General features: G+C 37.5%; 1 protein-coding gene across 2 annotated transcripts; it reads right to left on the reverse strand.

Annotated features, from left to right (window-relative positions):
- Positions 1-1,517: 1,517 nt before the first annotated feature.
- LOC129768087 (SPRY domain-containing SOCS box protein 3) lies at positions 1,518-26,448 on the reverse strand. Of its 2 annotated transcripts, XM_055769502.1 has the most exons (4): positions 26,173-26,447; positions 12,070-12,207; positions 11,480-11,836; positions 1,518-2,405 (listed from the first exon to the last, which is right to left on the reverse strand). In XM_055769502.1, the coding sequence occupies exons 2-4, from the start codon at positions 12,118-12,120 to the stop codon at positions 1,671-1,673; spliced, it is 1,143 nt and encodes a 380-aa protein (XP_055625477.1). In that variant the 5' UTR covers positions 12,121-12,207; positions 26,173-26,447; the 3' UTR covers positions 1,518-1,670. The 2 variants fall into 2 exon arrangements, with proteins under 2 accessions (XP_055625477.1, XP_055625478.1); XM_055769503.1 differs by lacking the exon at positions 12,070-12,207 and having other exon boundaries at positions 26,173-26,448.
- Between the last annotated feature and the right edge of the window lie 1,424 nt (positions 26,449-27,872).

The raw sequence follows: 27,872 nt of genomic DNA on the forward strand, positions 1-27,872 counted from the left end.
AATCCAGATGGATCAACAAGCATCGGGTTTCGTAACTAGGAAGCTGATGAGGATTGCGCCACGGAAGCAGGCGAAGTGCGTACCGAATGAATCTTCTCTGAACGGACTCGATTCTCGTAATGCCAGTTTGATAGTACAGATTCCAAACGATACTGCAGTATTCCAGAACAGGCCGAACTAGAGCGCAATACAGGGATTTGAGACAATGTACGTCCGTGAAAGTTTTTGAAACCCGCATAATGAATCCCAAGTTTCTAGATGCTTTATCTACAACATACGATACATGTTCTTTGTACGACAGTCTCGAATCCAGTATCACTCCAAGATCTTTGATCTTCATAACTCGTGGAATGGGAACACCAGAGAGAACGTATTCGAACGTGATCGGTTCTTTTTTTCCTAGAGAAGGATATCCTGGAACATTTTAATGGATTTATAACCATACAGTTCGAGGAAATACGAAATTCTGCCCGGCGTGATATGATAGTGCTTAGCATTTCACATTATCATGCCGGGTGTTCGGGTTCGATTCGCGTTCTGGCCGGGGGATTTTTGTCAGAGAAATTTCCTTCGACTTGCACTGTGGTCACGCGTATTCTAGAGATTGCCCCTCGGAATACATTCAAGGCGTGTTATTTGGCTTAAGAAATCTGAACTCCGTGTTAGTAAATGGCGCTAGTTAATGCAAACGTTGAGACGGCAAAAGTTCCACAGGGAACGTTAACGCCATTCAAGAAGAAGAAGATAGTGATTGTAATTGTATCGACTTCTCGATTCGATTTGTATAATAAGTCCCTCAACTCGATTGGGCCGAATCGACTCCAACTTTAGAGAACACAATCCTTACATGAGAAATAATACATATTTAGCATTGATAAAATATATCTATTGAGACAGACGAAACAATTTGTAGTAATATAATTGCCGCTGCCTTGTAATCTTACTTAATCGCGCCTTTGGTTATGCAAAAACCAAAACTATTTCTAGTGCTGCGAAAAACATAATAAATAATAAAAAAAAATTATGTAGACTTACAAAGAATATATAGAACATATGGAGTATTGTCAGATACCTTTAGAAGTTTTTGGTAAAGTAAAATATTAAAATAATATTCCAATGCAGCGAAAAAAAAAATTTTTCGTTGGTGGCATTATAGTTGCCACGGCCTTATAAACGCTTGGATGCAATAATTTAGATTATTCCTTACCGATATAAATGCACTTATTGTCATAAAAAATAGAGTAAAAATGCGCTGAAAACAATTGGATTGATGTTTAATTGTTTTCAGGGCGTGTTTTCCCCTATTTCTGGAAATTGTAGATACAGGGCCTGATTACGATCGTCACTTCACGGTGGAAACGGAATAAAATGCATATAAATTGCATACAATTCATTTCGTTTTCACCGTGAAGTGACGTTCGTGATCTGGCCCACAGTAAAGCCCTTCCAATTGATTCGATGAATTTCGTAATACAGTTATGATTTAACGATTTGGAGAAGATACAATCAAAACTATGTCGATTTTTAAATATATATTCTTGCAAACATCTCAATCAATCACATGGAGTTGGTACAAACATAAAATAAAGAATATAGAAAATAAAATACAAAACTTCTTGAACGTTGAATTTAAGATCCATTTGATCGATAATCACTTAGTGATTTCATCCTCAGTGGTTACAGAAGAATTCTCTGGAGACCATCTTGGCTAATTCTTCATCATCGCTACTACCGCTACTGCTGTTACTAGTTGTACGTTTTTTCGAGTGCTCTGCCGTCATCATATCTTTGTAGATATCTTCCTCGTTGGTGTATTCAACCGTTGTGTTCTGTTGCTGACTCTGGGAGATCATTTTGTCCAGCTTCTTCTTCTTCATGCCACACAAAAGGGCTTCATCCTCCAGGAGTAGATTGTTGCGTTGGAATTCATCAGTCTTTTTGGGTTCCTTGAACTGGAGAAACCACAGATCCTCTGTAAATTTTCGCAATCCAGGGATTGAATGCGTTTGTTTGAGCAGTTTCGGGTATTTGGAGATCACCTTCATACAGCTGAACACAAGACTATCGGCGAAAGAGGCCGCGTTAATGAGCTTCATTGCTGATTTGGCCGATGTAGAACAAATCATCGGGTAAATGCGAACGCTGCTGTCTAGGGGAATGTTGGCGTAGGCACGGCCCTGTGAGCGACGGTTCAGATAAAACTCGAGCACGCCACGAAACATATCGACGTAAATACCGATTATACGACCCTGGCTGAACTTCTTGCCGTAGTACTTGAACTGACCGTTGTGCTGCGTGACCCCACGATAGGAGTAGCCCCAGGATTGATCATCTAGCCCCAGTTGGCTGGCGAATTTGAACCGATGGGAAAGTAGATCCACTTTATCGGTGCCTATGCCGAGCATCTGTAAAAGAAATTTTGATCAATTTATACATGTAGGATCAGTTCTTCTTCTTGAATGGCGTTAACGTTCTCTGTGGAACTTTTGCCGTCTCAACGAATGCATTAACTAGCGTCATTTATTAATACTTAGTTGAGATTACTTAAGCCAAATAACACGCCTTAAATGTATTCCGAGGGGCAAGCTCTAGAATACGCGTGACCACAGTGCAAGTCGAAGGAAATTTGTAGGATCAGTAGCAGTTGTAAATATCATCTGGTTGGAAGTTATTGTATTTTGACGTGTGACCGGAATATATGGAGGGTAAAATGAAAACCTAAACACAGAACATGCAGAAAAAATGAAAGATTCCAAATGCTTATATCGAACATTTCCTAATAGATCGGAAAGATGTTTGCATCAATTGATAGGAAATATTTCCATGTATCTATCACAATTAATAAAATGTAATTTTTCGTGAAACCAGAGATTCTTAAAGTGGACGATATTGACCCCTGTACTCTTCGTAGTTGCACTCCGTGATTGACCTGAACCAGCGAAATTGCACAAAGAACACACCGAATGACGCTTGGGAGTAGCGAATCATTCTTATTGTGCAAGTTTCGGTGATTCGAGCCTTTAATAAGTAATAACGACGCCGGCCACGTCCTTACAGTTACCAGGGGAAGGAAAGGAATGTTAGTATGATATTCGCCGCCCGAAAGTCAAAAGGGTCGCGTCTATAGCGTGGTTCCCTAGCCTTTACCATGGATGGGATAGTTGTTAGTGGGAAGAGATAAGAATCAGGATTCACTGAGGTAAGGGATGTGATTATGTAAACGCGAACTATCCATCACTCCACGAAATGAAACTCCGAAAATTTTATGTGTCACAACACGCGGCATAGATTATTTTTAGGTATCCTGAAAAGTAAAACCTGTGAAATTAATTGTACTATTGATATATTTTATTATTTAACGCGCGTACTTTTGTCGAACTCCAATCGTGATGGTGGAAATTTAATTTTGGAAAATCTGAGAAGGTAACCGAGATAATTCTATTATTCCGTTAATCATCGAGCGTAAATAAAAAAATAAAAAAATAAAGTATTAAAGAATTAAAGAAATAAATTAAATAATGTAGAATTTAAAAAATAAAATAAGTAATACGAAGTCAGTATAAGTGAATTAAATTCGATTCGAATCGCGGTTAGAGAGAACCAAGAGAACTCATCTAAAATCAAAAGGACCGACAATATATTCAGTTATTTATCGCGCGCACTTCTTATTGTATTTTTCTAAAGCGATGTTTGCATGAGATACCTACAATATTTTTGTCAACAATACAATACGGTCAGGTATCATAAAAAAAAACTTTACAACAAAAGAAATTTCTATTCACAAATAAAAATAGCTAGAATAATCACTCAAGACTAGTGATATCTCAATTAAAATTTTGAAAACAATCACGTATAATATATTCAATCTGTGTGAAAACTAAATCATAAAACATTGGGCCTGATCACGAACGTCACTTCACGGTGAAAACGAAGTGAATTGTATACAACGTTATTACGGCTGCCACCGCGTGTGTAGAATCCGGGAGAGTTCATCCGTCGTGACAACTTCGATGAACTCGGTGTTATTATGAATTTTAATTTAAAAAGTTTAATTTCACATTTATTTAGCTTTTTTGGTAACATTTTTGGAACGAAATTCTGACGTATCCAAAGGACATAAATTTTGACGTAGGACTACGTCTAACCGGAAGATATAGGGGGGTGAAATGGAAATCTAGGCACTGAACAAATAGGAAAAAATGCAAGATTTGGAACGCTTATAACTCGAGCATTTCTCAATAGATCGCAAAGGTTTTTGCATCAATTGATAGGAAATATATCCACGCATCTATCATAACGAATAACATTTCATTTTTCTTGAGATAAATAATTGAATAATTGTGAAATATCAAGCATTGTCCAAATGCACTATGTGCCCATTTTTGATTGGTTTATTTTGTGCTCCTCAAATCGTACCGACCAAAACGGGCAACCAGAGCAGCAGCGAAATAGAATGAAGCACGATTGGAAAGGAAAAAGAAAAAAAAATGAACGAAACGTTGGTCGCAGTCTCACACATGCGTAATTCTCGAGCCAGTCAGTCAGCTTAAAAATCCCCGCTCCGCTGCCGTAACGATCATTCTCATTCAAACCGTACACCACATCGGTTCGCATCAAAACACTTCAACAAACCAACCCAAGCAGCCATGTCTGGACATGGCAAAGGAGGAAAAGTGAAGGGAAAGGCAAAATCCCGCTCGAACCGTGTTGATCTGAAATTCCCCGCAAGGGTAGCTAGGCCGAGCGCGTTAGTACCAGTGCACCAGCCCACCTAGCCGGCGTTATATAGTTTCGGCCGTCGAAGTGATCGAGTTGGCTGTTAAAGCTGCTCGCGACGATAAGAAAACCCGCATTCGGAACAGAACACATTCGGTTCGGTGGACATCAAGACAACAGGCAGTTGCAGCGAATGGCGAGTGGCAAACGCAATCGCAAAACGGCAGCTGGTAGCAGAAGAAAAAAGTTTGTTCTTTATACAAACTGCTTTGGTGGCAAATCCAGAACAAGGCGGCATCGAGGGCGTTCCAAAGGCTTTTTTTCAAAATCACGAGTACTAAGTTTTCTGAATTGGAACCATTCCATAAAACACGGCGCTTATCAGGGCCATTAAACCTTTCAAAAAAGAGTTTACGAAATACAGTTCAATGCTTTCTAAAATAATATCCAAAATAATAATAAAACACAAATTGATTTTTTCATAATTTGTTTGCCAGGATCTGATGAGCATGTGAATTTGGCAGTTGTTCTGAGCTTATTAATAGTTGGGGACTTTCCTGAAAATTCAATTTTCACCAATTCTTAAATTGTTTCCAGATTGAAAGTACAGTAATTTACAATTTGTTCGACATTTAACTAATAGGACGGACATGTAATGCGACATATTTAGTTGGAGATTTTTGTAAACATAGAGATCCAAATTATGACCCCACATTGAAAGTCGACACTGTACCACTGTCATCGCAAATGTTCAATTACAGGTTAAAATCGCCTCCAATGCGACACTGAGTGGCACGTCGCATTGAATGTAATTTACTGTACAACATGTCACAAAGCTGGATGGGAAGAAATTTTCCACCTGTGAAAGCTGTGGCGAGTGGCAACAAATCGCTAAACAGAAAGGTTTAGCCGAACAAGATGGGGATATCGAGTGATAAGTGAGTGAGTGCATGTGAATCCAACGAGCGAACAAATCGTAATGAATGTATTTTTCTTTCTTTCTTTCTTTGTTTTTAAGAGGCTTTAAACTTTGAAGTTCATTCGCTTCTAGCCCAGTGGAGAGCCACAATAAAACCAGCCCAGAGGAGACTGTCGAAAGGGAAACCAAAAAACGCAAAAACACAACATCAAAGGTTCTTTTCAGAACCACCAACATGTTCATAAAGAGTAAACAGTACACTAATCCATTTTTCAGGTAGATAGGTAGGTATTGACGTAGGAGAAGAAAATAAAACAATATATTTAAAATATATATTTAACAAGAGCTGTCCCCTTTGTATAGTCCTACGTCACTCCGGTTATGTCCCCGACATTACCCACCCGTCTTTTTTTTATTTGTATTCGGTAAATGCGCTATGGCATGTAATTAAGGACTAAAAATGTAGCTCCCGTAGGCCCATTGAAGCATGGCGAGAGGTCTACTTCCGATTGTCTTGAATGATTAGAAATTTTTTGTTTCTATTCATAGGATTAGCCTAACAGAGAGTTGCAACACCATAAAATGGAAATGGAGGCCACTTAATAATCTCTTATTAGAAAGAATGATCATTACTCAATCAATCGATTCATTATTATGATTATGTATAATATTGATTTGTTGATATTTTAAGTAAAAAATAATAACTGTAAAGTTTTTCCAACATTGCAGAACAGGTTTTTGTAATTCAAACATTCGCAATTGGTGAACAAGACCCGAATCAGGACAGGAATTTTTTATTTCTTTTTACGTAATAGATATTTTCAACGATATTGTTTTGAAGACATTCTTTGAATGAAAGAGTATTAAAAAAGTGATAATAAGTTTCAAACAAGAAAAAATAGATTCATTGCAAAGCATTCACAAGATACTGTTTTTCAATTTCTTCTCTATTTATTTTCCCATAATTTTGATATCCGTCTAAAGGAAATTTGAATCGCATTTGGCAAATTCCCTGAAACCCATCAGGTATTTTATATGAAGAATATGCTTCTGACCGACGCTGCTGACCAGTTTCAGTTTAAATAATTGAATCAAACTTCATGTCCCGTATATCAAATTACAGAAATTCAGAATCCCATATGAGAGTTGCTCAGATTATATTGATCGTGAGGTGGATGAATTCGGGTTTTCTATGAGTTAGAGAAGGAATTATTATTCAACAAAATTGTAGAAATGGTTCTTATAACATGATTCTAACCTTGACCTATACTAAATGCTTCTCAATATTAAAACGAGTAAGACATGTTTTTACCTCTAGAGTAATTTATAGAAGGGAAAATAAGATAACATTCCCATATGTTCAACAACTACATTATTCACGAGCAACCAAGTATTCCGCATCTTTGAACCAGCTTTTGATTCAGCAAACTAACCAGCTGTATGGCACCCGCCATATTTTTGGTGCCAACATCTCAAACGTCAAAAGTATTTGTTTTCTTCAAAACAGCGATCCGCGTTTACGGCATTGAGCTTCGTTTACTAGTTTAGGGGAGCGTCAAAGAATTGCTGATTTTCAGTCGGAGTGAACGTTTTCAAAATTAAAATTATGAATGAAAATGAGCTTTTCCATAGCGAATTAGTATTCTGTTTAAATTACAAACATTTTTGTTTGCAGGTGGGGAATAAGTCTCATACGAAAATTGTTTATGAAGATTACTTTATATTGTAATGAAAAAATTCAGCAACAATGTTGGAATTGTATGGCCATATGGTTGAATGAAAGTCAGAAATACGTGTTTCTAATAATTAAATAACATAATGTGAAAATTTTCATACAAATTTCAAAATTTGAAAACCGGGTCCGTGTCTTCTAATCCGGTAGAGATTACACTAACGAGTTTGGGACCCAAATTATGGCTCTAATTTGAAGTCGCCACCAGACGTCATCGCGAATTACCAATTTACCACCATCTGACATATCGTGAGGTCGACGATGAACTTTTACAGCAGAGGGATAGTGAGATAGGTGGTGACGGTAGATAGAGTGAGATAGCGATAATCGTGTCATACACCTAGAACTAACGCACCAAACAAATGAATCATGGGATGAGCCCGAATAGAGAGATGACATTGAAATACCGAATCATCGAGGTATAATTGCGAACTTGTCATTCTAAAACATACGCTTAATTAAATGGAATATTAAATCATATACTGTATTAATTTGACCTACATAACGTTCAAACGTCCGAAATTATGCGGCCGACATAACGTTTCAACGCCCGAAATTACGCAACCGACGTGTCTCTTGTAAACGCGAATGAACTCTTTCACTTCACGGAGTTTATTTTTACACGCAACTGTCCGTGATAATGATGATAGACACAAAAAGGTTAAGTGAAGTGTAAGTGACGTGAAAGCGTATGTGGGAGTGATGTTCGTGATCAGGCGCATTGTCTATGAAAATCTAGGATAAAACTACTATCAAAAGTTATTTGTTTGTACAGTGCGAAAAACATGTACGCACTTGGGAGTTGCTTGATCAGGGTATTTTAGAAAATATCTAGATAGTATTATTAAAAATTAATTCTCAATTGTATAATTAACACTCCTTTACTCGCGCATAGGTCTGAGAGAACGAAAAATCAATAATTCGTTCATTTCTCAGAAAATATCAACACTAAGGGCCTGATTCTCGAATACACTTCACGGTGGAAACGAAATAAACGGCACGCCATTGAACTACGTTTTACGAGTTAGTGAAGTGTCAAAAATAATAATGAGTTTTCAGGCAGATAAAGAGTGTGTCACATCAAATTGCATCACGGAAAAAACGCTGTAGAAATTTAATTTTTAGGAATTATATCTTCAGCTTTCGCTTATAATCAGATAAGAGTGTATAGATCACGTTGGCCATGCTTCACTGTCAATTTTTCGTAAATTTGGAAAAATGTCGTCGAACGAAAAAGAGCGTCATGAATTAATCCTGCGCACTCATTTCGAGAATCCGGAGTTGTCACATCGGGACATCGGTAAGATGCTGGGAATCGTCCAATCCACGGTCAGCAGAGTACTAAAACGATACTTCGAGAACCTAACCATCGACCGGAAGGTGAAGAACGGCAAAAATGGATGCTCCGTCAGTGAAAAAGATCACAAGCGCGTAGTTAAGCAGTTTAGACGTGATCCGAGAAGTTCGGTCCGGGATGTCGCCAATAAGCTGAATTTGTCAAGTTCATTCGTCCAGCGGACCAAGCAGCGGGAGGGCCTGCGTACATACAAGGTTCAGAAGGTTCCTAACCGCGACGAAAGGCAAAACATGGTGGGGAAGACGCGAGCCCGGAAGCTGTACACCGAAATGCTGACGAAGCCGCATTGCCTGGTAATGGACGACGAAACCTACGTCAAAGCGGACTTTCGTCAGCTGCCGGGCCTGTTCTTCTCCGCAGAGGACAAATTCAGCGTTCCGGAGGAGATTCGCAAGCAGAAACTATCCAAGTTTGCCAAAAAGTACATGGTGTGGCAAGCGATCTGCTCTTGCGGAAAGCGGAGCGCCTCCTTCGTGATGACCGGCACGGTAAACGGGCAGGTTTACCTTAAGGAGTGCCTACAGAAGCGCTTACTACCACTATTGAAGCAGCACGAGGGCCCGACCATCTTCTGGCCGGATCTCGCTTCGTGCCACTATTCAAAGGACGTGTTGGAGTGGTACGAAGCCAACGGGGTCACCTTCGTGCCAAAGGAAATGAACCCGGCCAACGCGCCGGAGCTTCGCCCAATAGAGAAATATTGGGCGATTATGAAGCAGGCCCTCCGGAAGAACCCAAAAGTTGTCAAATCGGAGGCGGACTTCAAGAGAAAATGGATTTCTGTTCAAAAAAAACTACAACCTGACGTTGTACAGAACCTTATGGACGGGGCAAAGAGGAAGGTGCGAGCATACGGGCTTGGGCTCGAAGTATGAGTAAAAAGAAAATGCCAAAAGTTGTTTAATAGTTTTTATTTTACTGTCTAAAATTTTCAAAAGGATCGGTCTACTGGGCGAATTTCTACAGCGTTTTTTCCGTGATGCAATTTGATGTGACACACCCTTTAGAGCACTTTTCAAATAAAAAATCATTGATGAAAATTAACTTCTTCGTATCAAACTGGTATTCAATGTGAGTGGAAAACTTTGTTTTCTTCATGTGATATAATAATCTCATACAAAAATCTCTATAGCTTCGTTATTCGTCGTTCGTTATCGTTTAGCGTGTCACATGTGTTGGTGCGAAGGGGACGTGTGTCACTTTTTTAACACTTTCGGTCTGAGACTCCGACGCAAGTATAGCACTAATTTTTTTGGGTAATTGACATTTTTCCTATTTTGGAATATTGTTCAATGAAATGTATAAATTAATGTTAGTGGCGTGGAATATTTATTGAATATAATGCATGAGATCATTACCGAACTATTCTTATTTGATTTTATTTTTTTTTGTCGCAGGATTGAACGGATTCCGGGAGTTCGGGTTCGATTCCTGTTCTGGTCAGGGGATTTTTCCTCAGATAAAATTCTTCCGGCTTGCACTGTGTTCACGCGTATTCTAAAGCTTGCCACTCCAGAGTAAACAATTCAAGGCGGTGTTATTCGGCATAGAAATAATGTTTCTTCTGCTTGCTCTAATTCTTTACTTACAAAGCAAATATGTTGAACTCAATTGAATTTGAAAATTGTTGCGTTCAATCATTCATTTATCAATACAAACAAATGATTACTAAGCCAACGGTAGTCCCACGTCAATTTTGCGGTTATAACATAGATAGGGTAAATGATCTTGGTTTGTCCAATTTGGGGTGTTTTTACGCAGCTAGTAAATGCAAATCGATTTTTCTTCATGAAAATCACACATAATCGATACGAGTTTGGGTTTGTTGAAAAGCCCCAAGTCTCTAGTTGCTAATACTACCATAAGGTGTCGAAATTATTCAAATTTTTATGTTTTTTTAATGATTTTCCTTAAAGAAGACTTATGATCATGGTTTGACCACCTCTGATCATGGTTTGCCCAAAAAATGATCATAGTTTGTCCGGTTTTAGAAATCTCCATTTTTGAATGAAAACATTCGAATTCACAATTAGATGTTGCATTTATCATTGCTTGAGTTTACTGTCATCATATTGATTCATTCATAATTTAGGCTTTCTTCAGAATATTACCTTTTCTTGGTCATTTTAGAAGTGTTCACCTCAACACAATCAACACAGAAAAACCATACTTCTGCTATGCGCGAAGCACACCATAAACAAACTGCAGCGCGTCAAGCGGTTGCCATAGAAATCATGTGGACAAAACAACATTATTGTATTGGACAACTCATGATCAGAATTGAGTTCATCAAAATGCGTTAATTTAATGGTTTAGCTATGTAAATCCGATACAAATGGTGAGTAAGCATGATGTTTACAATATTTATAAGTGTTGTAATCCAGAAAAGGTCTGAATACGTGCCAAATAATCATCTGGTGATCGATTAAAAGTTAGCTCGAATGAGGGGCGCATTGACACAAATAGAAGGTGTATTTTATAATCCTTTAAAACATGTGATTTCGTAAAAATATACTATTAAACTACTATAAATCATGTAGAAGGCAATTTCATTTATATGTTTCGAAACATTCGAAGGCCTTATTTGACACAGGAGCGCTGAATTAGAGCATTCAAAAAAGTGGGCAAACCATGATCATATTTTCGACTGGACAAACCAAGATCATTTACCCTATAACCCACTCATTAAAAAAGGATAACTAACCACTTTCTAAAAAAGGATAATTCCAAAACATTATTAGGCATCAATACTTACAATATCAGTCCCGGCTAACGCGCTGAGTATCTTTATCTCCCAGTAATGGTGCCTTCCATACTGCAGCGGTTGGGTTCCACGTATGACTGCAGTACCCTGACTGTACACCGGATGGAAAACTATCTCCGTCCCGTTGATAATTTTAGTGTCAGGATGGCCTCCTTCCGCGTCCCAGATCCAGTCGAGACGAGTCGAGTTATCCTCTCCACACTTGCATCTCTCCACCTTCTTCGCCGTGTGACGTGACCGTGTCACTGCTGGGTATTCGCAGTTGCAAAAGGGAACCGAACGATTCTCATGACTGTTCATGTGTTGCGATAGATTGGTGTATTTTACCAGATGATTGTGAGACATCATCTGTAATGCATAAACAAAATGTGTTGAATGTATGTGTGACTGGAGTGGTTCATTATTATTTATCGATGCGATAAAAGCGCATGGAGAAATGAAAACAAGAAGTGCATCAGCATTCAGATGCGTGTCGACATTGGGAAGGGAGAGAATTTTCTCGAAATGAATAAATTCTGACTGATTTGACATTTGCGCGAAATAACACAGTATTGTTATGCTAGCAGGACGTTGATTCTTACCTCTAACCACAGTGTTGGAGAATGGGCGTATAATTCTAACGGCCTTTGCATTTTTTCCCTCTAAGTACATGAGATTCAATGTGTCGGATCACTAGGTGCTATTCGGTTGTAGAACTATTGTACGTGTAATACACCAATCTAGGAAAATCTAACTAAATGTTAACACGCACTTTGTGCGAAATCGTTCTGTATCAGACAGTCCCGAAACACGACGACGGAAAAGTACCGCTTGCTCGGAAGCAACCACACTACTACTGTTCGACTCAGAAATACACACCGCGTAATCATCGAGAGCCACGGGAGAAGAAAGAGCGCCGGTATTTCTTTCCATGTTTCTCATTCTACCGATTCATAATAAAATCAACATTTCGGACTGTAAATGCGATGGCAGTGCGTTTAGTTCCTGACAATTAGAAAACAACTACCAATTTTGTGAAGTATGATTTGCATTGATTAGGGGCTGTCCACATATCACGTGGACAACTTCAGGGAGGGTAGGGGTCACGAAATGTCCACGTTTGTCCACGGTGAGGAGGGAGGGGGTATGGATAATTTTCACGTGGACAATTTTTTTTAAATACATTACGTCTAATCTGTATGTATGAATGTGGCGACTGGCCCGTGTCAAAACAAAAAAAAAGTAGGTAGAAGGCGATTTTCAGAACCAACTCGCACTCGTTTCTTATCGATTCGACCGATTCAGCAGTTGCTGGCACTGTGTAAAGAGACTCTGAGAGTGCAGGTCGGGCATCCATACTTCTCGTTTTTTTTTCTTCTTGATCTTTTTCATTGAAATCTATATGCTGGAATTAATGCACATAAATTGTGAGCGATCGATTTATTTTCATTGTTAGTAAAGGATAATTTATTCCATCAGGATGAAGATAATATCACAGGCTTAGTATTGTAACATAAAAAATTGTCGACATTGTTTTCTCAGATGCGGGATTTGATACAGTTTCTGGTTATGATACAAAAACCATACAAGACGAACAACAAATTCTTTTAACCCTCCTGTACTCGCGTGCAAAATCATAACACGTATACTCGCGCACGGTGTCACAGACCGAAGATTGAACTTCTCTGTAATGTTGCCATTGTGTATTTTTCAGGCTTTATTGGCATTTTTTTGAAGAATAGAGTATGATTGAATGAAAAAACTCCAAAAAATATGTTTTCTTCGTCTTTATTATGTTTTTATAGTCAATCTAATTCAACCTCCTCAAAATAGAGTAATTTTTGATACTCCAACACAAATAACGAATTTCGAATTTTTCACTCTTATTAATTGAAAGTAAGCAACTAAATATAATTCATGGTAGTGTATAGGGCTATAAAATAACATAAAAACGTATTAATCGATTGTGGTTTTATTGGAGTAAGAATCAGAACATAGCATAACTGCATGCTCGAAACAAACATATTTTATGCAGTTGTTGCGTGTTTTTCGAGTCTTTTATCGAAGAGAAGGATGTATAACGAACTTCTAGATAATTACCAGATGATAAAGGTTCTGGAATATAAAGTTTGCATATTTCTAATATTCTTTGTCTCTGTTTTCTTGGTAAACTAAGAGGTAATGCCTTTCTTAGATGGGGCATAAAAAGATGATATAAAAGGATTTCTAGGAACTTCCTTTTCTTTTTCTTGTTTTCTTATCGATATTGTCCATTATAAATAAAATATCCCCGAAACTGTAACTTTTAAAAACTACCATAAGCCACCGATTAGTTTATAGTTAACTGTTTACAATTATATATAGGAGTATTAAAGGAGTGGAGTATATAGGAGTGTTAAAGGTGCACGGTTCGTATCTTTGAAGAAGGGTTACTAGCAGCAAAGCTCTTTATTGCCCTCTATGGTAATTTGTGAAATACTCTTCTATGGGTTGAACCGGAAAGTTCGTGACGCCATTGATGTCAATCAAATGTCAATCAATTTGAGAATAATATTCGGTACACGACAGATCAATTAACAGATTCACTAACCACCGTCCTTGAGCATCTGGTGCAGCTAGCAAATTGCTACGGCGTATGGGTTCCACATTATTTGACCGAAATAAACTCAATGAATCACATCTTTATCTGCGACTCGTTCTATCAACGTTAAAAATACCGTTTTTGTAAAAAATTGTTATGGGCGATGAAAAGGTCTTATAATTTACAACAATTTTGAATGTAAAATTCACCATTATCTATTCCCAAAGTAGGCCCTCACCCGCAAAAGGTCATCTTCTATGTCAGGAACAGCACATCCCTGTCAAACTCAAAATTGCTTGCCAGTCGAAAATTTCCAATAAATACAGCTCGACAACCATGTGATCGAAACTATCAAATACATTTATTGTAGCATTTGTGAACATTCGACAAGCGTTAGCGAGTTAATTTGCGACTTTTCTGATCTTGGGATGCTGGTAAAACGGGAGATTCGCATAAACAAGAGTAGAGCAATTAACTGCAGACCACTTCGCAAATTCAGAATGAAATGACTGAACAATTTCGAGATGCTGAATGTATACCATTATCAAGAACAGTTATAGCATTAGTTTTTTTTCATGCACAAAAACTAACTGTAGACAACATAAATGGAATTCGGAAGAAACTGAAGAGTGATACAAATAACTTACCGGGTAATATTGAAGAAAGAAAAGAATAATGAATAGATCGATATTATGGCATTGTTCACAAATTGAATAACGCCAGAAAATATGGATTTTGGTCTTCCCTCCTCCTTAACGTATCGCAAGCTATACCCCTGAAACATAACAACTAACACAATCTCGCCCCTTGATTATTTCATGATAATGTTGTTCGAATCCAGAATCTCATCTTGCTCGAAGATATTCAAAATCAACATACAACAAATATCGTAACCTAATCCTACGTTAACTACGGTTCGTCATGGTTCGGATACAACCCTACAACTTTCTTGGTTATCTAAAGAAAAACAAATAAGAAAAAAAATCGATTTTTTTTTCCAAAAAAAAGATAGGAATGTCCACGTGGACAAAGAGGGGAAAGATATATGAAATGTCCACGCTTATCCACGGAGGGGGAGGGGGTGTCCAGAATCGTACTTTTTCTGTCCACGTGGTATGTGGACAGCCCCTTAACATGTAGGTATCACTTGCTTCCTTTTTATTAGAAGTATTTAATTGAGATTTCTATGCCAAATAAGGTTGCCGGAATAAAATGCTGCAGAAAACGACTTGCAACAGAAACGATCACCCAGAAAAAGTGTAGTAGGCTCACTAAAGCTCGGTCGGATACTGTTAAAGGATCGTATCCCATGTTTCTATCTAACCGGGCAATCAGCGAATCCCAGGTTTGCGTACGAGACACCGCCGCTTCCGACGGCGGGTCGGCGGTGGACTCGGATCGTGTCATCTTGGCGGCTAGGGCCGCCTCGATTCCATATCCCCGATAAATGGGGACTTCGTCCCCAGAGCATTCACATACCCAATCACCGCCAACTTTGACGTCGGCAAAATAAGTCCAAGAGAATAGTTGACGGGACGGTGACGGTGACGCTGCATGTGTAGCGCACTTAACACGCCTTGACTGTATTCTGAAGTTCCAAGCTCTAGAGTAGCCTCAGTGCAAGTCGGAAGAATTTTTTTTGACGAAAATCTTGCCAGCCAGAACGGAAATCGTACCCGAACATTCTGTATTATAATGGGTGACGCTAACCATTTGACCACGGGAGCACGGTAATACATATTTGAAGCGAATTGTGAAGGACAAATCATTAACAGTTATGTTGAGTTAAAAAACTGTTGGGCGAGTGAATATAACCTGAAGCAAGTTTTCTCTGTCTAGTGGGACTGGAAGAAAATCTGTATTATGAGCTTCTACCAAACAACTTGTTTCGAATTCCAACAAGTAGTGGAAGACCGCCCAGCGGGGTAAGACGGACCATTTCTAGTTCTATAAGAAATCCTCAGTATTTTGGCAAATGTGTTACCCAAGAAACATTAATAGCATATTTTTGTCATTTAGAAACACCTTGCAAAACTTGAGCGCACCAAATATCAAAATTGTAAACAAAACAAAGTGTTCGTCCATTGCAGTTGCAAGTGATCTAATTTTGAAGGTAACCAAAATAAGGGTTTCTCCAGCAAAAACTGTATATTCCGTTAGTTGCTAGTATTTCAGTCCTTCAGTAGATTATTCCGGTTTTGCCTGCGTGGAAAGGTATATAAAATATATTATAAAATGCGTGTAAAGTGCAAAATAATGCAGAAGGTGCTCTGGGGGGAAGACGGTCCATTTTCGACGGGATAAAAGCGTTGTGATATTGAATGATTTTCATATCAAATAAAATACCATCTTTTTGCGCGTCTCTTTACACACAAATGCCCCGAAAGTACATAAGGCAGTTGTCGAATATTCATCCTTATAGATTCCGATAATTTGGTAAATTTTTCACGAATATTTTCAAAACTCTGCACGTGGAATATGGATGGCCTTTTCAGAAGTTTGTTTGTCCTTAGACAACACTGTTCCTTTTATTTTTACTCAACTAAACTGTTTGAAAAAAGTCTCGTTCTGTCTACCCTGCTGGTGGTCCTTCTTCTTTTTTTCCTTCTTTTTATTTATTTTATTTTCTTCCATGTTCGATGTTTGACATTGTTTGCCACTGTTGGGAATTTTTTTTTATCCCATTCGTTTATTTCAGGCTCATTAGCATTTCAGCTGTAACAGAGCCGAATTTTAATAGTGTACATGTCACATGTTTATCATATCTATAAATAGCACATTACACACTTGCCATTTTTTTGGCGTTATAGTATTCCTTCTATACCATTGCATATGGTACATTACATTTCACAGTAGCCATTTAGGCGTAAGAGTATTCGTTCTGTTCTTCCATTGTTCAGTTCAGCAGACCGGACAGTGTCTCCGCTTGATATTGATCATTGTTGAGTTATTTATAGAACAGCAGCCCGATGTTTCTTGCAGAGCAGAGCAGTTGTATGGATGAATCGATCTTATTTCGACCGTGGATCGATCTCCATCGCTGATGATTGTTGCGTGGACGTAGTTATTCTGTAACAACACAAAGATGGTCAATGAGGGTCCTGAGTTTTGAACTCACGATCGATCGCTTACTAAGCGAACGCGCAACCAATGTGGCTACGGAGACCCCCCAACTGTTGGGAATTAAAGAGTGGTAAATAAAATAGTGTTTGTACCACTTTCAGCCCAAACATTAAGATTGATTAGATTAGCAGGTTTGAAGCCAATTTGACTCTTTGTGGTTGTTTGTCTGCTCTCAGCCACCACAGCAAGGAATCATACTAATCTTATACTTTATTCAACCACTAGCTGATCCGGCAAACTTCGTCCCGCCCAAAATTTGTTTTTTGTTATCAATACCTTCAAACATTCACGTTTTCTTACTATGAGCAAGTTCATGGGTCCAATCGCAGAACTGTTCATTGATTGATTTTCTATTCGTCCTCGTTGAATTTACTTTTTATTATAAAATTCCTAGTATTCCTAACAAAACTCATCATTATAATATCAGATTATTTTCAGACACAATTCTCGATCAAGATTTTTCAACCACTTGCAAATAACATGTTTCTCCGTTACATGGTATATTTTTTTTTATCCCATTTATTTATTTAAGGCTCATTAGCAATTTAGCTGTAACAGAGCCGAATTTTAATCGTGTACATGTCACATGGTTATCATATCTATAATTAGCACATTACACAGTTGCCATTCGCCAGTATTCCTTCTATACCATTACATATGGTACATTCACACAGTAGCCATTTAGACGTAAGAGTATTCTTTCTGTTCTTCCATTATCCAGTTGGACCACCGGACAGCGGAGACAGTTGATTGATCATTGTTGAGTTATTTATAGAACAGCATGTGTCTTGCAGAGCAGAGCAGTTGTATGGATGAATCGATCTTATTTCGATCGTGGATCGATCTCCATCGCTGATGATTGTTGTGTGGACGTAGCTGTTCTGTAACAACACAAAGATGGTCAATGAGGGCCCTGAGTTTTGAACTAACGATCGATCGCTTACTAAGCGAACGCGCAACCAATGTGGCTACGAAGACCCCCCTACTTGCAAATAACATGTTTCTCCGTTAAATATGGAATAAATGTTTTATACGAAAATTTAATAGAATAAAGACAGCCCTAAATCGGACAATTCCTTCCTCGAGTTCTGCTCATATCAACACATTCGGCGATACCTTTTTAATGGTATAGATAGAAGAAGATATAGGAGAGCGTTGCATCACATTAAAATCCATTTCCAGTTTCGAACAAAGATCAATTTCGCTAGCGCAAACATCAAATGGACTAACAGCACTTGTCACTATGTAATTGTAGAACATATGGGATTTTGATTTTCCGAATTTTTCCTTTTTCCTTCAGAGTTTTCCGAAAATTTTCAATTGTCATGTTTGGTTGGAATATTTTTGGTTGAAATATGTGTAATATTTTTATTGGACCCCCTCTTCATTCCAGAGAAGGGAGGGGTGTCATACCATCATAGAAACATTTCTCATACCCAAAAACCCACACGTCCCAAATTGTGCTTGATTAGTTTTCGAGTTATGCAGAAATTTGTGTTTCATTTGTATGACACCCCCCCCCCCTCAGAGAGGGGGTGGAGAGTCTAACTACCATAGAAACATTTACTGTACCCTAAAACCTCAATATGCCTAATATGGTTTCATTTGCATGGTTAATTCCCGAGTAATGTAGAAATTTGTGTTTAATTTGTATGGCAGCCACCCCTTACAGAGGGGGGAGGAGTCTCAAACTATTACGAAAACCTTCCCCGACCCCTAAAACCCCTACATACCAATTATCATGTTAATCGGTTCAGTTGTTTCCGAGTCCATAAAGGTGGCCGTACACTTTTTGCCCGGAGGTCAAATATTTGATATATTTTGACAGATAAAGTTTGATTTGATATTTGTACAAACACTATTTTGTTTGCCACTCTTAAATATTCAACAGTGTTAAACAATGTCAAACACCGAACATGGATAAAATCGACTGAAATATTCAAGGTAACCTAACCATGTACCGACAGGTTCGAAGAACAGACTAAAAAAGTATTCGAGGCATCCAAAAATTTAATATTTGCTTGTTGTGTTTTGTGTAGCATATATTTGATCAGTACACGTCGACCAAATTTTATCTGTCAAAAAGAGTCAAATATTTGGCTTCGGTCAAACAGTGTATGAGCACCCTAAGAATCAGACAGACAGACAGAAATCCATTTTTTATGCAATACATTACAACATTTTGACAATTCGAACAGCGCGATGATATCAACATCGGTTTTTCATTTATACCACTTCTGTGTTGTTTCGAGATTATTTTTTTTTCGATATATGCCAATAACTATTTTCCAACAAAATGCTTGGTTTCATTGTCTGATTATTTTTATAACTTATATACCCAACCGGCTTTAATGAAAATATTCGAGAGTAGATTCGTAAGTGATATTCTGATATGGATATGAAGATACTGTAATTGGAATTTGGAAGAAAATAATGACCTTCCAAGTCGGTTCTATTAATAAGGCTCTCATTCTTATCAATAAAAACATGTAATAAGAAATAGGAACAAACTTGAAATGAAATTTAAGCGAAAAATATTAAATTTTATTGATTTTTTTTCAAAAAACTGGTAGAATGTTCACGTGGTCAACAGGGGGAGGGGTATAAGGGATGTCCACGCTTACCCACGGAGGTGGAGGAGGTGTCTAAAGTCATGCTTTCTTTGTCCACAATATAAAATTATTACTCAAAGTTGTTATTACTTATTACTCAAAGTTGTTTAAGTACCTTGGAGACTTAGTCATAGCCCTAGCTTAACTATTTCTCTATAAATATTCTTGCATTTCCATCACAACTTTATCCATAATATAAAATCATTATCAGACACACTTTTTGTTCAAGATTATCCTCCACATTATACAGAACACATATTAGCGCCTATTTTCATATATTATATTTGTTTTAAAAGCGCATTTCTTTCATCCGAAAATTCATTTCCATTTTCCCTTCACAAAAACGAAGTTCAATGACATCTGTGTCGAATTGTGTGACACATTTGCACAACCCGGTTGGACTTGAGTCGAACGGGTTACAGAATCCAATGTTGTGATCCGTTCGGGTAATTCTGACTCGAGCAGATTTTAGAATACAGGAGAGTAGATGGATATCGAATTTCCAAGGAAATTACACTATCGATTCCCTAAAGGCGTATTTTGACGAATCAAACTAAAAATGTTCGTATGACGTAATTCTCGCATTCGTCATCCAGCCGAATATATCCAGCAACGTGTGGGACCGAATACGTGTAACATCGAATAATGGAGTTGTCCTCATCACATCAAATTTGTTTGTTTGTTTCGTCTCCTTAAACCACATGTTCATAAAAAGTGACTATGTTCATAAAATAAATTTCTTCTGACTCCTGTGGTCACTCATATTCTAGAACTTGTCACTCAGAATACATTCAAGGCGTGTTTCTTGGCATAAAAATCAGTGTACAGTCGTCTACCATAATTTCAGCTAAGTTTTCAAGAACACTACACACGTGGTCTCCAGTTGGTGCTTTATCAGAATTGAGGACAATAGCGTGATTGTGATTTTGCAATCGAGCATGTGTGATTCAAAGAATTTTAATAATTTATTGTGCTCATTCAAAAAGGCTTCCAGCTCACCGGCGATGCGCCTGGCTTTAGGTGAATTAAGGTTACTGTGTGAAGGCGTGTGATTTCATCTATCATTTGACAACGCAAATAAATTCATTCTATTTGAAAAACGAACGACAGTTAAATTATTTGGATATTGTTTATACAAAAATACTAAAATCGCGAGGAAAATAGAGGATGGGGGTTAAAAATTTGGGATTATATGTATTTTTGAAGCCAAATTTAAGAAAAAACTGCAAAAAAAAAATTCAGAAACTTTTTTCTGGATAGAGGCACCCTTATCTGTATTAAAAATATAGTAATCGGTACTCTAGCGATATCATATATATAGTTTACGAATTATTTTCATGACTGCCAAGTTTTTTGTGTATAATTTCATAAAAATCAGTCGTGCCGTATCGTAGGAGTTCGACCACGAAAATCGAGACACGAGATTTATATATATAGAGATAGTGATTTTCAACACTTTTTGGCTAGTTCGCCACTACCATTTTTGGAAGAATTTCGGGAGCAAGAATTAAACTCGTGACTTATAGCGTGAAAGGTACGGTCCGTTTCCGTTTCCATTTCCGCTTTCTTCATTTTTCCATTTTCAATCTTCCAGGGCAGTTTTCAATTAACCGGAAGCCACCATCTTTTTCTACAAAATGGCATCGGAATATGATATTCGACTTCTGCTGTTGAACCCTTTTCATTCAATACCCATTTCGTAGGGGGTTTATATCATTGCTGGTCATTTAGAGCCAGTATCATGAAACCGGAAATCAAAACCAATCGCCAATCGGTAGTACACCCAAAATTGATTTTTATCTCATGTTTTGTCATCCCGATTAATAACAGCGTAAAAAGCGTCGCGTAAAAATAACAGAAAATGTCACAGTAAAATAGTCTTGCACTCTAGCCGGCCTTGGTTCGATCCTCGTTGACGTCGTCTGGACTTTTTTTTCGGGTGCAATCCCAAAAAAAGATGAAATAATTTTTTTTATCAGCATGTAAAAATGAAATATCTAAAGCGTTACATAGCCGTTTTTGATATATGATTTTTCCGATTTTTCATGAGCTTCTAAATGATACTGTATGATACTTGGTTCTCCGAGCCTTAGATTGGAAGTTGGTTTTCTTTTTTTTACATGTTTACACTGAGTTGAATTGTAAATATCATAAATGGACGTGAATGCCATTTTTAATCAAGTCAAATTTGTAAAGTACGAAATTGGAACCGCAAAACTTAATTAACGGATCTCAAAAAATATTTTCTACACAAAAAGTCTTCAAAAAAAAATGTCATGTTAAAATTTACTACAGAATACAATACATCCCCTTCAAAGATCCTGGTTTACCGTTTCCTTCGTTTCGTTCTTTGTTTCTAAGAGGAACCTTTGCAATTCATTGCTTCTAATCGGTTCACCGTGACTGGTTCCAACTGACATAAAGATTATCACAACAAACGCGAGCTGGATCCTCTCTCTCAGGTTCTGTCTACCGAATTTTGAAAGGTGTCACAAAGCTGACTGAGAACGTTGTGAACTTTTTTATAGTAAAAGAGTCTGTCTTGCAATACAATCCTATGCTGAAGTCGTAAAAAAGTAATATTTGAGGTACTCCTAGAATTTCGTACAATTTGTTCACACTTACCTTTGAAGTACGAGGATTGTTCAAAAAGTTTCGCGACTTCCGAATTCACGCGGGTTACGTATATTCGATTCTAGATTTTTTGTGGCATTATGTTGGTACTCATGTTTGTCACTTATGCTGACAAGTACGGCTATTTTGATGGTTCAGTTAGTTTTTGACAACTGCTTTTCTTACAGGTATTTTGGTTCATCTTCGATTTTTGCCTATCATCCCATCGTCAGGCGTGTACCACAATAGCTGAGGGATCAACTTTTATCCCAACAAAGTTATAAGTCAGACATGTTTGCCTACATGAAGGCAACAGAGCATTGGCTGTTAGTACGTGGGGGCTCTGTCTTCTCATTTAACGGTTGCTGCCCTAATCTTTCAAGGCTGAGTGGCCTTATCGCGAATCTACTCATCCCTCAAGAGATGAGAATAGCGTATTCATTTCGGATGGCGTTGAAAAAAAACTACAATCCTTATATCCTATGTTTATTATGCATCACACAAAAATGTTGCAGTGCCCTTATCAGTTGATTTGAAAAGTCTAAAATAACGTAGTTAGATGCACATAGTTAGTTCCGGGGAGTTCCGCTCCAAAATACCCCTCAACTTTTCAGTCATTATACCCTTGATATTCTGCAAGTGATTCTTGTTGCTCAAGTCTGCTTTTCTGACCACAATGGCTCCCAGTTGACCCCTCCCAAAGAAATGATCGTTTGTTCACCTTTTTGTTCAGTTTTTGCAAAAAAAGATACGGATGATTTCTCTAAAGAATTTAAAGAAGAGCTTTTGAATGGTCGAAATGCACAAACCAGCTCGGAAATAACAGGGGTAAGTGTGGAGCTGATAACGAATTTCGCTACAATTCTCCGTAAAATATCGTCGGAGCGAAAAATTGAAATGTCCAAATACCAGGAACCTTTTGTCGGATACAAGAGATCTCTACATAAGCCTGTACGGATGGTATTTTATGCATGTAACTGTGCATAAGTTATTGGTACACAGTTCAGATATTATGGAAGCATTTGATCTGCCTATTGGTCAGTTATCGGAAGAGGCTTTAGAAGCTACACACAGGCTGATCAGGGAGAACAGGTTGAAGCATACAAGGAAAGTATCAAGAGTTTACAGAAATAAGGACTTGATGAACTATATGCTGCTTTCTTCTGACCCTTCCATAGCAGGGAAGAGAAAAACTATAGCGAATAATCATCACACGGATGTCAATGATATTTCTTCTTTTTTGCTGATACAGTTGAATTTCATTCTGTTTGTCTTTTTAATGAAACTGAATAATTTACAAAATAATCGAAATATGTAAGAAAAGAAATAAGACATAAGCTTTCTCGTCACATTAATTAAAAGAGGTGTACTTATTCATGAACTCACAAATATTACAAAATAGAGAAAAAAAAATGTAAAAATGTAATGTAAAAAAATTCCAAAATAATAAATAAATAATAAATAGTGTAGAGTTTCTCCTGCTATACAATACATGTATGAAATGTAAAAAAATAAATGTGGCCCTAGAATAGAAAACATTTAAAAATTGAAAAATCACTATAGTGGCGTTTGCGTTTTGCTTTCCCATCGGATGAAAAATAAAAGATTATATTATTTGTGTATTATCCAAACAGGAGAAATATTCCGGAAAGCATTTTATTTCTTCATAACATTATTAATTTGGCGTTTGAGATACTTTTGCGATTATGTTCAAAATGTTAGTCTTTTATGCAAAAAAATCGTATAAAGCATTATTTTTTTATGCAAAAAGTAAGAATATATAAACCAAACATTGCCCTAGAGTAAAATGTATTTAATTGTTAAAAATTAAGCATTAGCAACTTAGACGAAAAAATGTATAAAAAAGTGAAAAATCACCACGGTGGCGTTTGCGTAACTTTGCCATCGGATGAAAAATAAAAGATTATATTATTTGTGTACTATCCAAACAGGAGAAATATTCCGGAAAGTATTTTATTTCTTCATAACATTATTAATTTGGCGTTTAAGATACTTTTGCGATTATGTACAAAACATTAGTCTTTTATGCAAACAAAATCGTATAAAGCATTAATCTTTCATGCAAAGAGTAAGAATATATAAATCAAACATTGCCCTAGAGTAAAATGTATTTAATTGTTAAAAATGAAGCATTAGCAACTTAGACGAAAAAATGTTTGAAAAAAATTAAAAATCACCACGGTGGCGTTTAGGTCACTGTGTCGTCGGATGAGATACAAAAGATTGTGTGTTCTTAGTCTTTTATCTAAACAGGAGAAGCATTCCAGAGAACAATTTAATTTTATGTCACTATTAATATATTATACACTATTAATTTGGCGCTTAAGACACTTTTGCGATTACGTATAATACATAAGTTCTTTAATGCAAATAGTAGATTTCATCATAACTAACATTTTTTTCCATTATACCTATCCGAAAAAATGACTGTAAGGATTGTTTTGATTTTTGTCCCGCATCCCCATATATTTAATGCAATGTGCGTCGTGGTCATACTGGATTTTTTTTTATCCCATTTATTTATTTGAGGCTCATTAGCATTTTAGCTGTAACAGAGCCGAATTTTAATCGTGTACATGTCACATGATTGTCATATCTATAATTAGCACATTACACACAGTTGCCATTCGTATTCCTTCTATACCATTACATATGGTACATTCACACAATAGCCATTTAGGCGTAAGAGTTTTCTATCGGTCATACTGGATGACGAGACCTATTTGACGCTCGATGGCAACGACCGGCAGGGGATCGGACACTTTAGGTCCGCCAACAAGGAGGAAAGCGATCACCTCGAATATATCTCCAACATAAAGTTCCCGAAGAAGGTCCTTCTGTAACGATCAACAAGAAGGAAATGTCCGCTGTTCTTTCGTTCAGGGCTTGCTGTAAATGGGTAGATATGCAGTACAAAGAGGTCTTTTGGCCGGACCCTGCCCTCGACATATATATTTTTTTTAATACACACGTAAGAATGGTTCGCTGTTCTGATGATGATGATGATGACAAGAAAAAGAAGAAGAAAAAGAAGAAGAAGAAGAAGAAGAAGATAAAAAGAAGAATAAGAAGAAGAATATTTATGCACCATCACATCCAACCAAAAAAATTAAGCAAAGGCAATCTATTGTGCAACTGCTGTAGAAAATCGTCAGTTGATTCTCTGCTATTCTGCGGACCCAACTCGCAAATATGTTTGCTACTAGATGAATTCTCAAAATATGCAAACTACGTGACTGAGAGCAGACAAACGACCAGAACGGTAAAAAGGTATGGTGGCTGAGAGCAGACAAACGACCACAAAGAGTTAAACGTCGCCTTTGAAATAGGCGGAACTATAATGGTAACGTTATTAGCGAATTTCAATCTAGTCTCGCTCCACCCAGCTAGCAATCAGCAGTTATTTCACTCATCGTGAGGGCGTTGTTGTTATTCACTGCTCCAGTGAAGTCCTCCTTATGCTTGACGTTGATAACTTCGTTCAATTGTAGTATTAACCTCCACTATATTAAGACTAAGAGTGTATATAGTTGAAAAGCGTTATGAGGGTTGCGAGATGTTGCTAATGTTGCACTGTAGTGTGGCTAGATCACTATCTTGGGTTGTTAATTTCATTCGCTTCATATTTATACTTCATTTCATATGTTACCACGTGTTTTCGTTATTAGAAATTATTAGCTTATCAATTATGTATGAATGCACACACGCAAATTGAATCCTTTAGCTTGCACTTCATTTCACTATTGAACACTTACGTTTTGGATTGATCCCAAAACGATTTCGACACTCCGGCGGGATGTTCGCTTTACGACTGCACGAAGGTTGTTAGCATACGACTAGAATGTGATATCAGCTGTGATGTGAAACGTTACTCGCAATCCTCTGAACTCATCCTTAGTAACAGGGACGTTAAAAAACACTGCGATTAAAACTGGTGGATCCGAGAATGCGTTACGTTCGATTATGATGTGATTCTATATTACACATTAATGTGAACAACATAATTCCCCGTTGCACTCTTGTCGGCTGCTGCATTGGTTGCAGTGTTGTGTGCAACGAAGTGATGCGCATATACCTCTCCGTGCGATAGGTATACATTTTTAATGTAAATGTTTGTGTGGCAATTAGGAAGTGCTAGGTACAAACAACTTTTGACGCATCATCGCTATCACTATCGCGATTGTGGTTTTATTTTACTACCAGCTTACGCCTGCCTTTGCTCATATTTTGAAAGTAAAACGGATTTATATTCTAAAGAGAGTGTTTGCTTCTCGATGCATGCTACTTAATTCATTAACACCGAATAAAGCTTGCTGAACAGGCGTTTCAACACTGAATTCATTCTGAATATGTTCACTATCGATTTTCTACCATCATCTCGAACTGTTTTAGCCGTTGCCATGATTGAACGCATAGAGTTACTTGATGATATGAAATGAAACAAGCATGCAATTCATCTAGAATTTTCTTCCGACGATTTAGGCTTTTGATCTTAGGTTGGTGCGCAACATGTGTCAGTCGACAACGTGTCGACGGAGCGACAGAGTAAGCGTGTCCATTGTAATAGTGTAATAAGGCTGAAAAGAAGCCATTGTCAGTCCTCATATACTCGGTCAAATCGGTCGGTCAGCTATATCACCTTGGAAATGTGCAAAATTATATTATATGGTTCAACATGGTACTATGTTATTAAAGAAATTCAATTAACGGCTTCCTCGCTGTTCACGACTATCAACCGATCTGAACCACAATTACAATCACTATCATCCTGTTTGTAAATTTCTGTCATTCACAGTCAGGCTACAAGAATGTCATCTATGGGAAATTGAAGCTGATAAGATAAGAGATGCGTACTTGGGATTCCGCTTAAAAATACGTCAGCGGTGTTTAGTACAAATACTACAAATATTGCCTCGTGTTTCGCGGGTAATTCTCGAATTAAAATCTATACTAGCCAGCAAGATTCATGCCCGAAGTGTTACTATGTTAGTTGAGAGCTGTGGAAGCCGCGATGACACGAGACATTCAGAATTTTTGTGGATCGCAACAGACCTGCGGAGTTGGGTGTGCAAAGTACAATTTTGGCACGCGTTCAGTTGCTGATTTAATTACCTTCTCGTGGCGATAGCATTGAAAACAAAATAACAGAGTGACTGGCACGGGATGATGAATTTTTTGGTTACTTTCTGAGCACGCGATCGATGCTGCAACAAATATTGTTTATCAACAGTGTTCTTCAACCGTTGTGCTCTGATTAGGTTTTCGTTAAATGTCTAGGTTCTCTGATAATAGAATGCCAGTTTACATTGTAATAGTGGGTGATTAAATCGAAGTTAAAAATAATAAATATAAAAACAACATCAGAATGCACCTCCGGGTGAACGTTATTACGAGAAGTAATATAATTTTAGAGATAAATGTTGAACTTCGGTTACACTCATTCGATTTTAACGTT

Source organism: Toxorhynchites rutilus, chromosome 2 (genome assembly GCF_029784135.1).
Source record: "Toxorhynchites rutilus septentrionalis strain SRP chromosome 2, ASM2978413v1, whole genome shotgun sequence".
Classification (NCBI taxonomy): domain Eukaryota; kingdom Metazoa; phylum Arthropoda; class Insecta; order Diptera; family Culicidae; genus Toxorhynchites; species Toxorhynchites rutilus.

What these genes read in the sequence shown, in the direction of transcription:
- LOC129768087 (XM_055769502.1), bottom strand. Translation starts at nt 12,120, where the DNA reads ATGCAAAGGCCGTTAGAATTATACGCCCATTCTCCAACACTGTGGTTA. An exon ending in CTCCAACACTGTGGTTAGAG is followed by an intron (nt 11,837 to 12,069) that starts GTAAGAATCAAC and finishes TATGCATTACAG; the next exon opens with ATGATGTCTCACAATCATCT. An exon ending in CGTTAGCCGGGACTGATATT is followed by an intron (nt 2,406 to 11,479) that starts GTAAGTATTGAT and finishes TTTCTTTTACAG; the next exon opens with ATGCTCGGCATAGGCACCGA.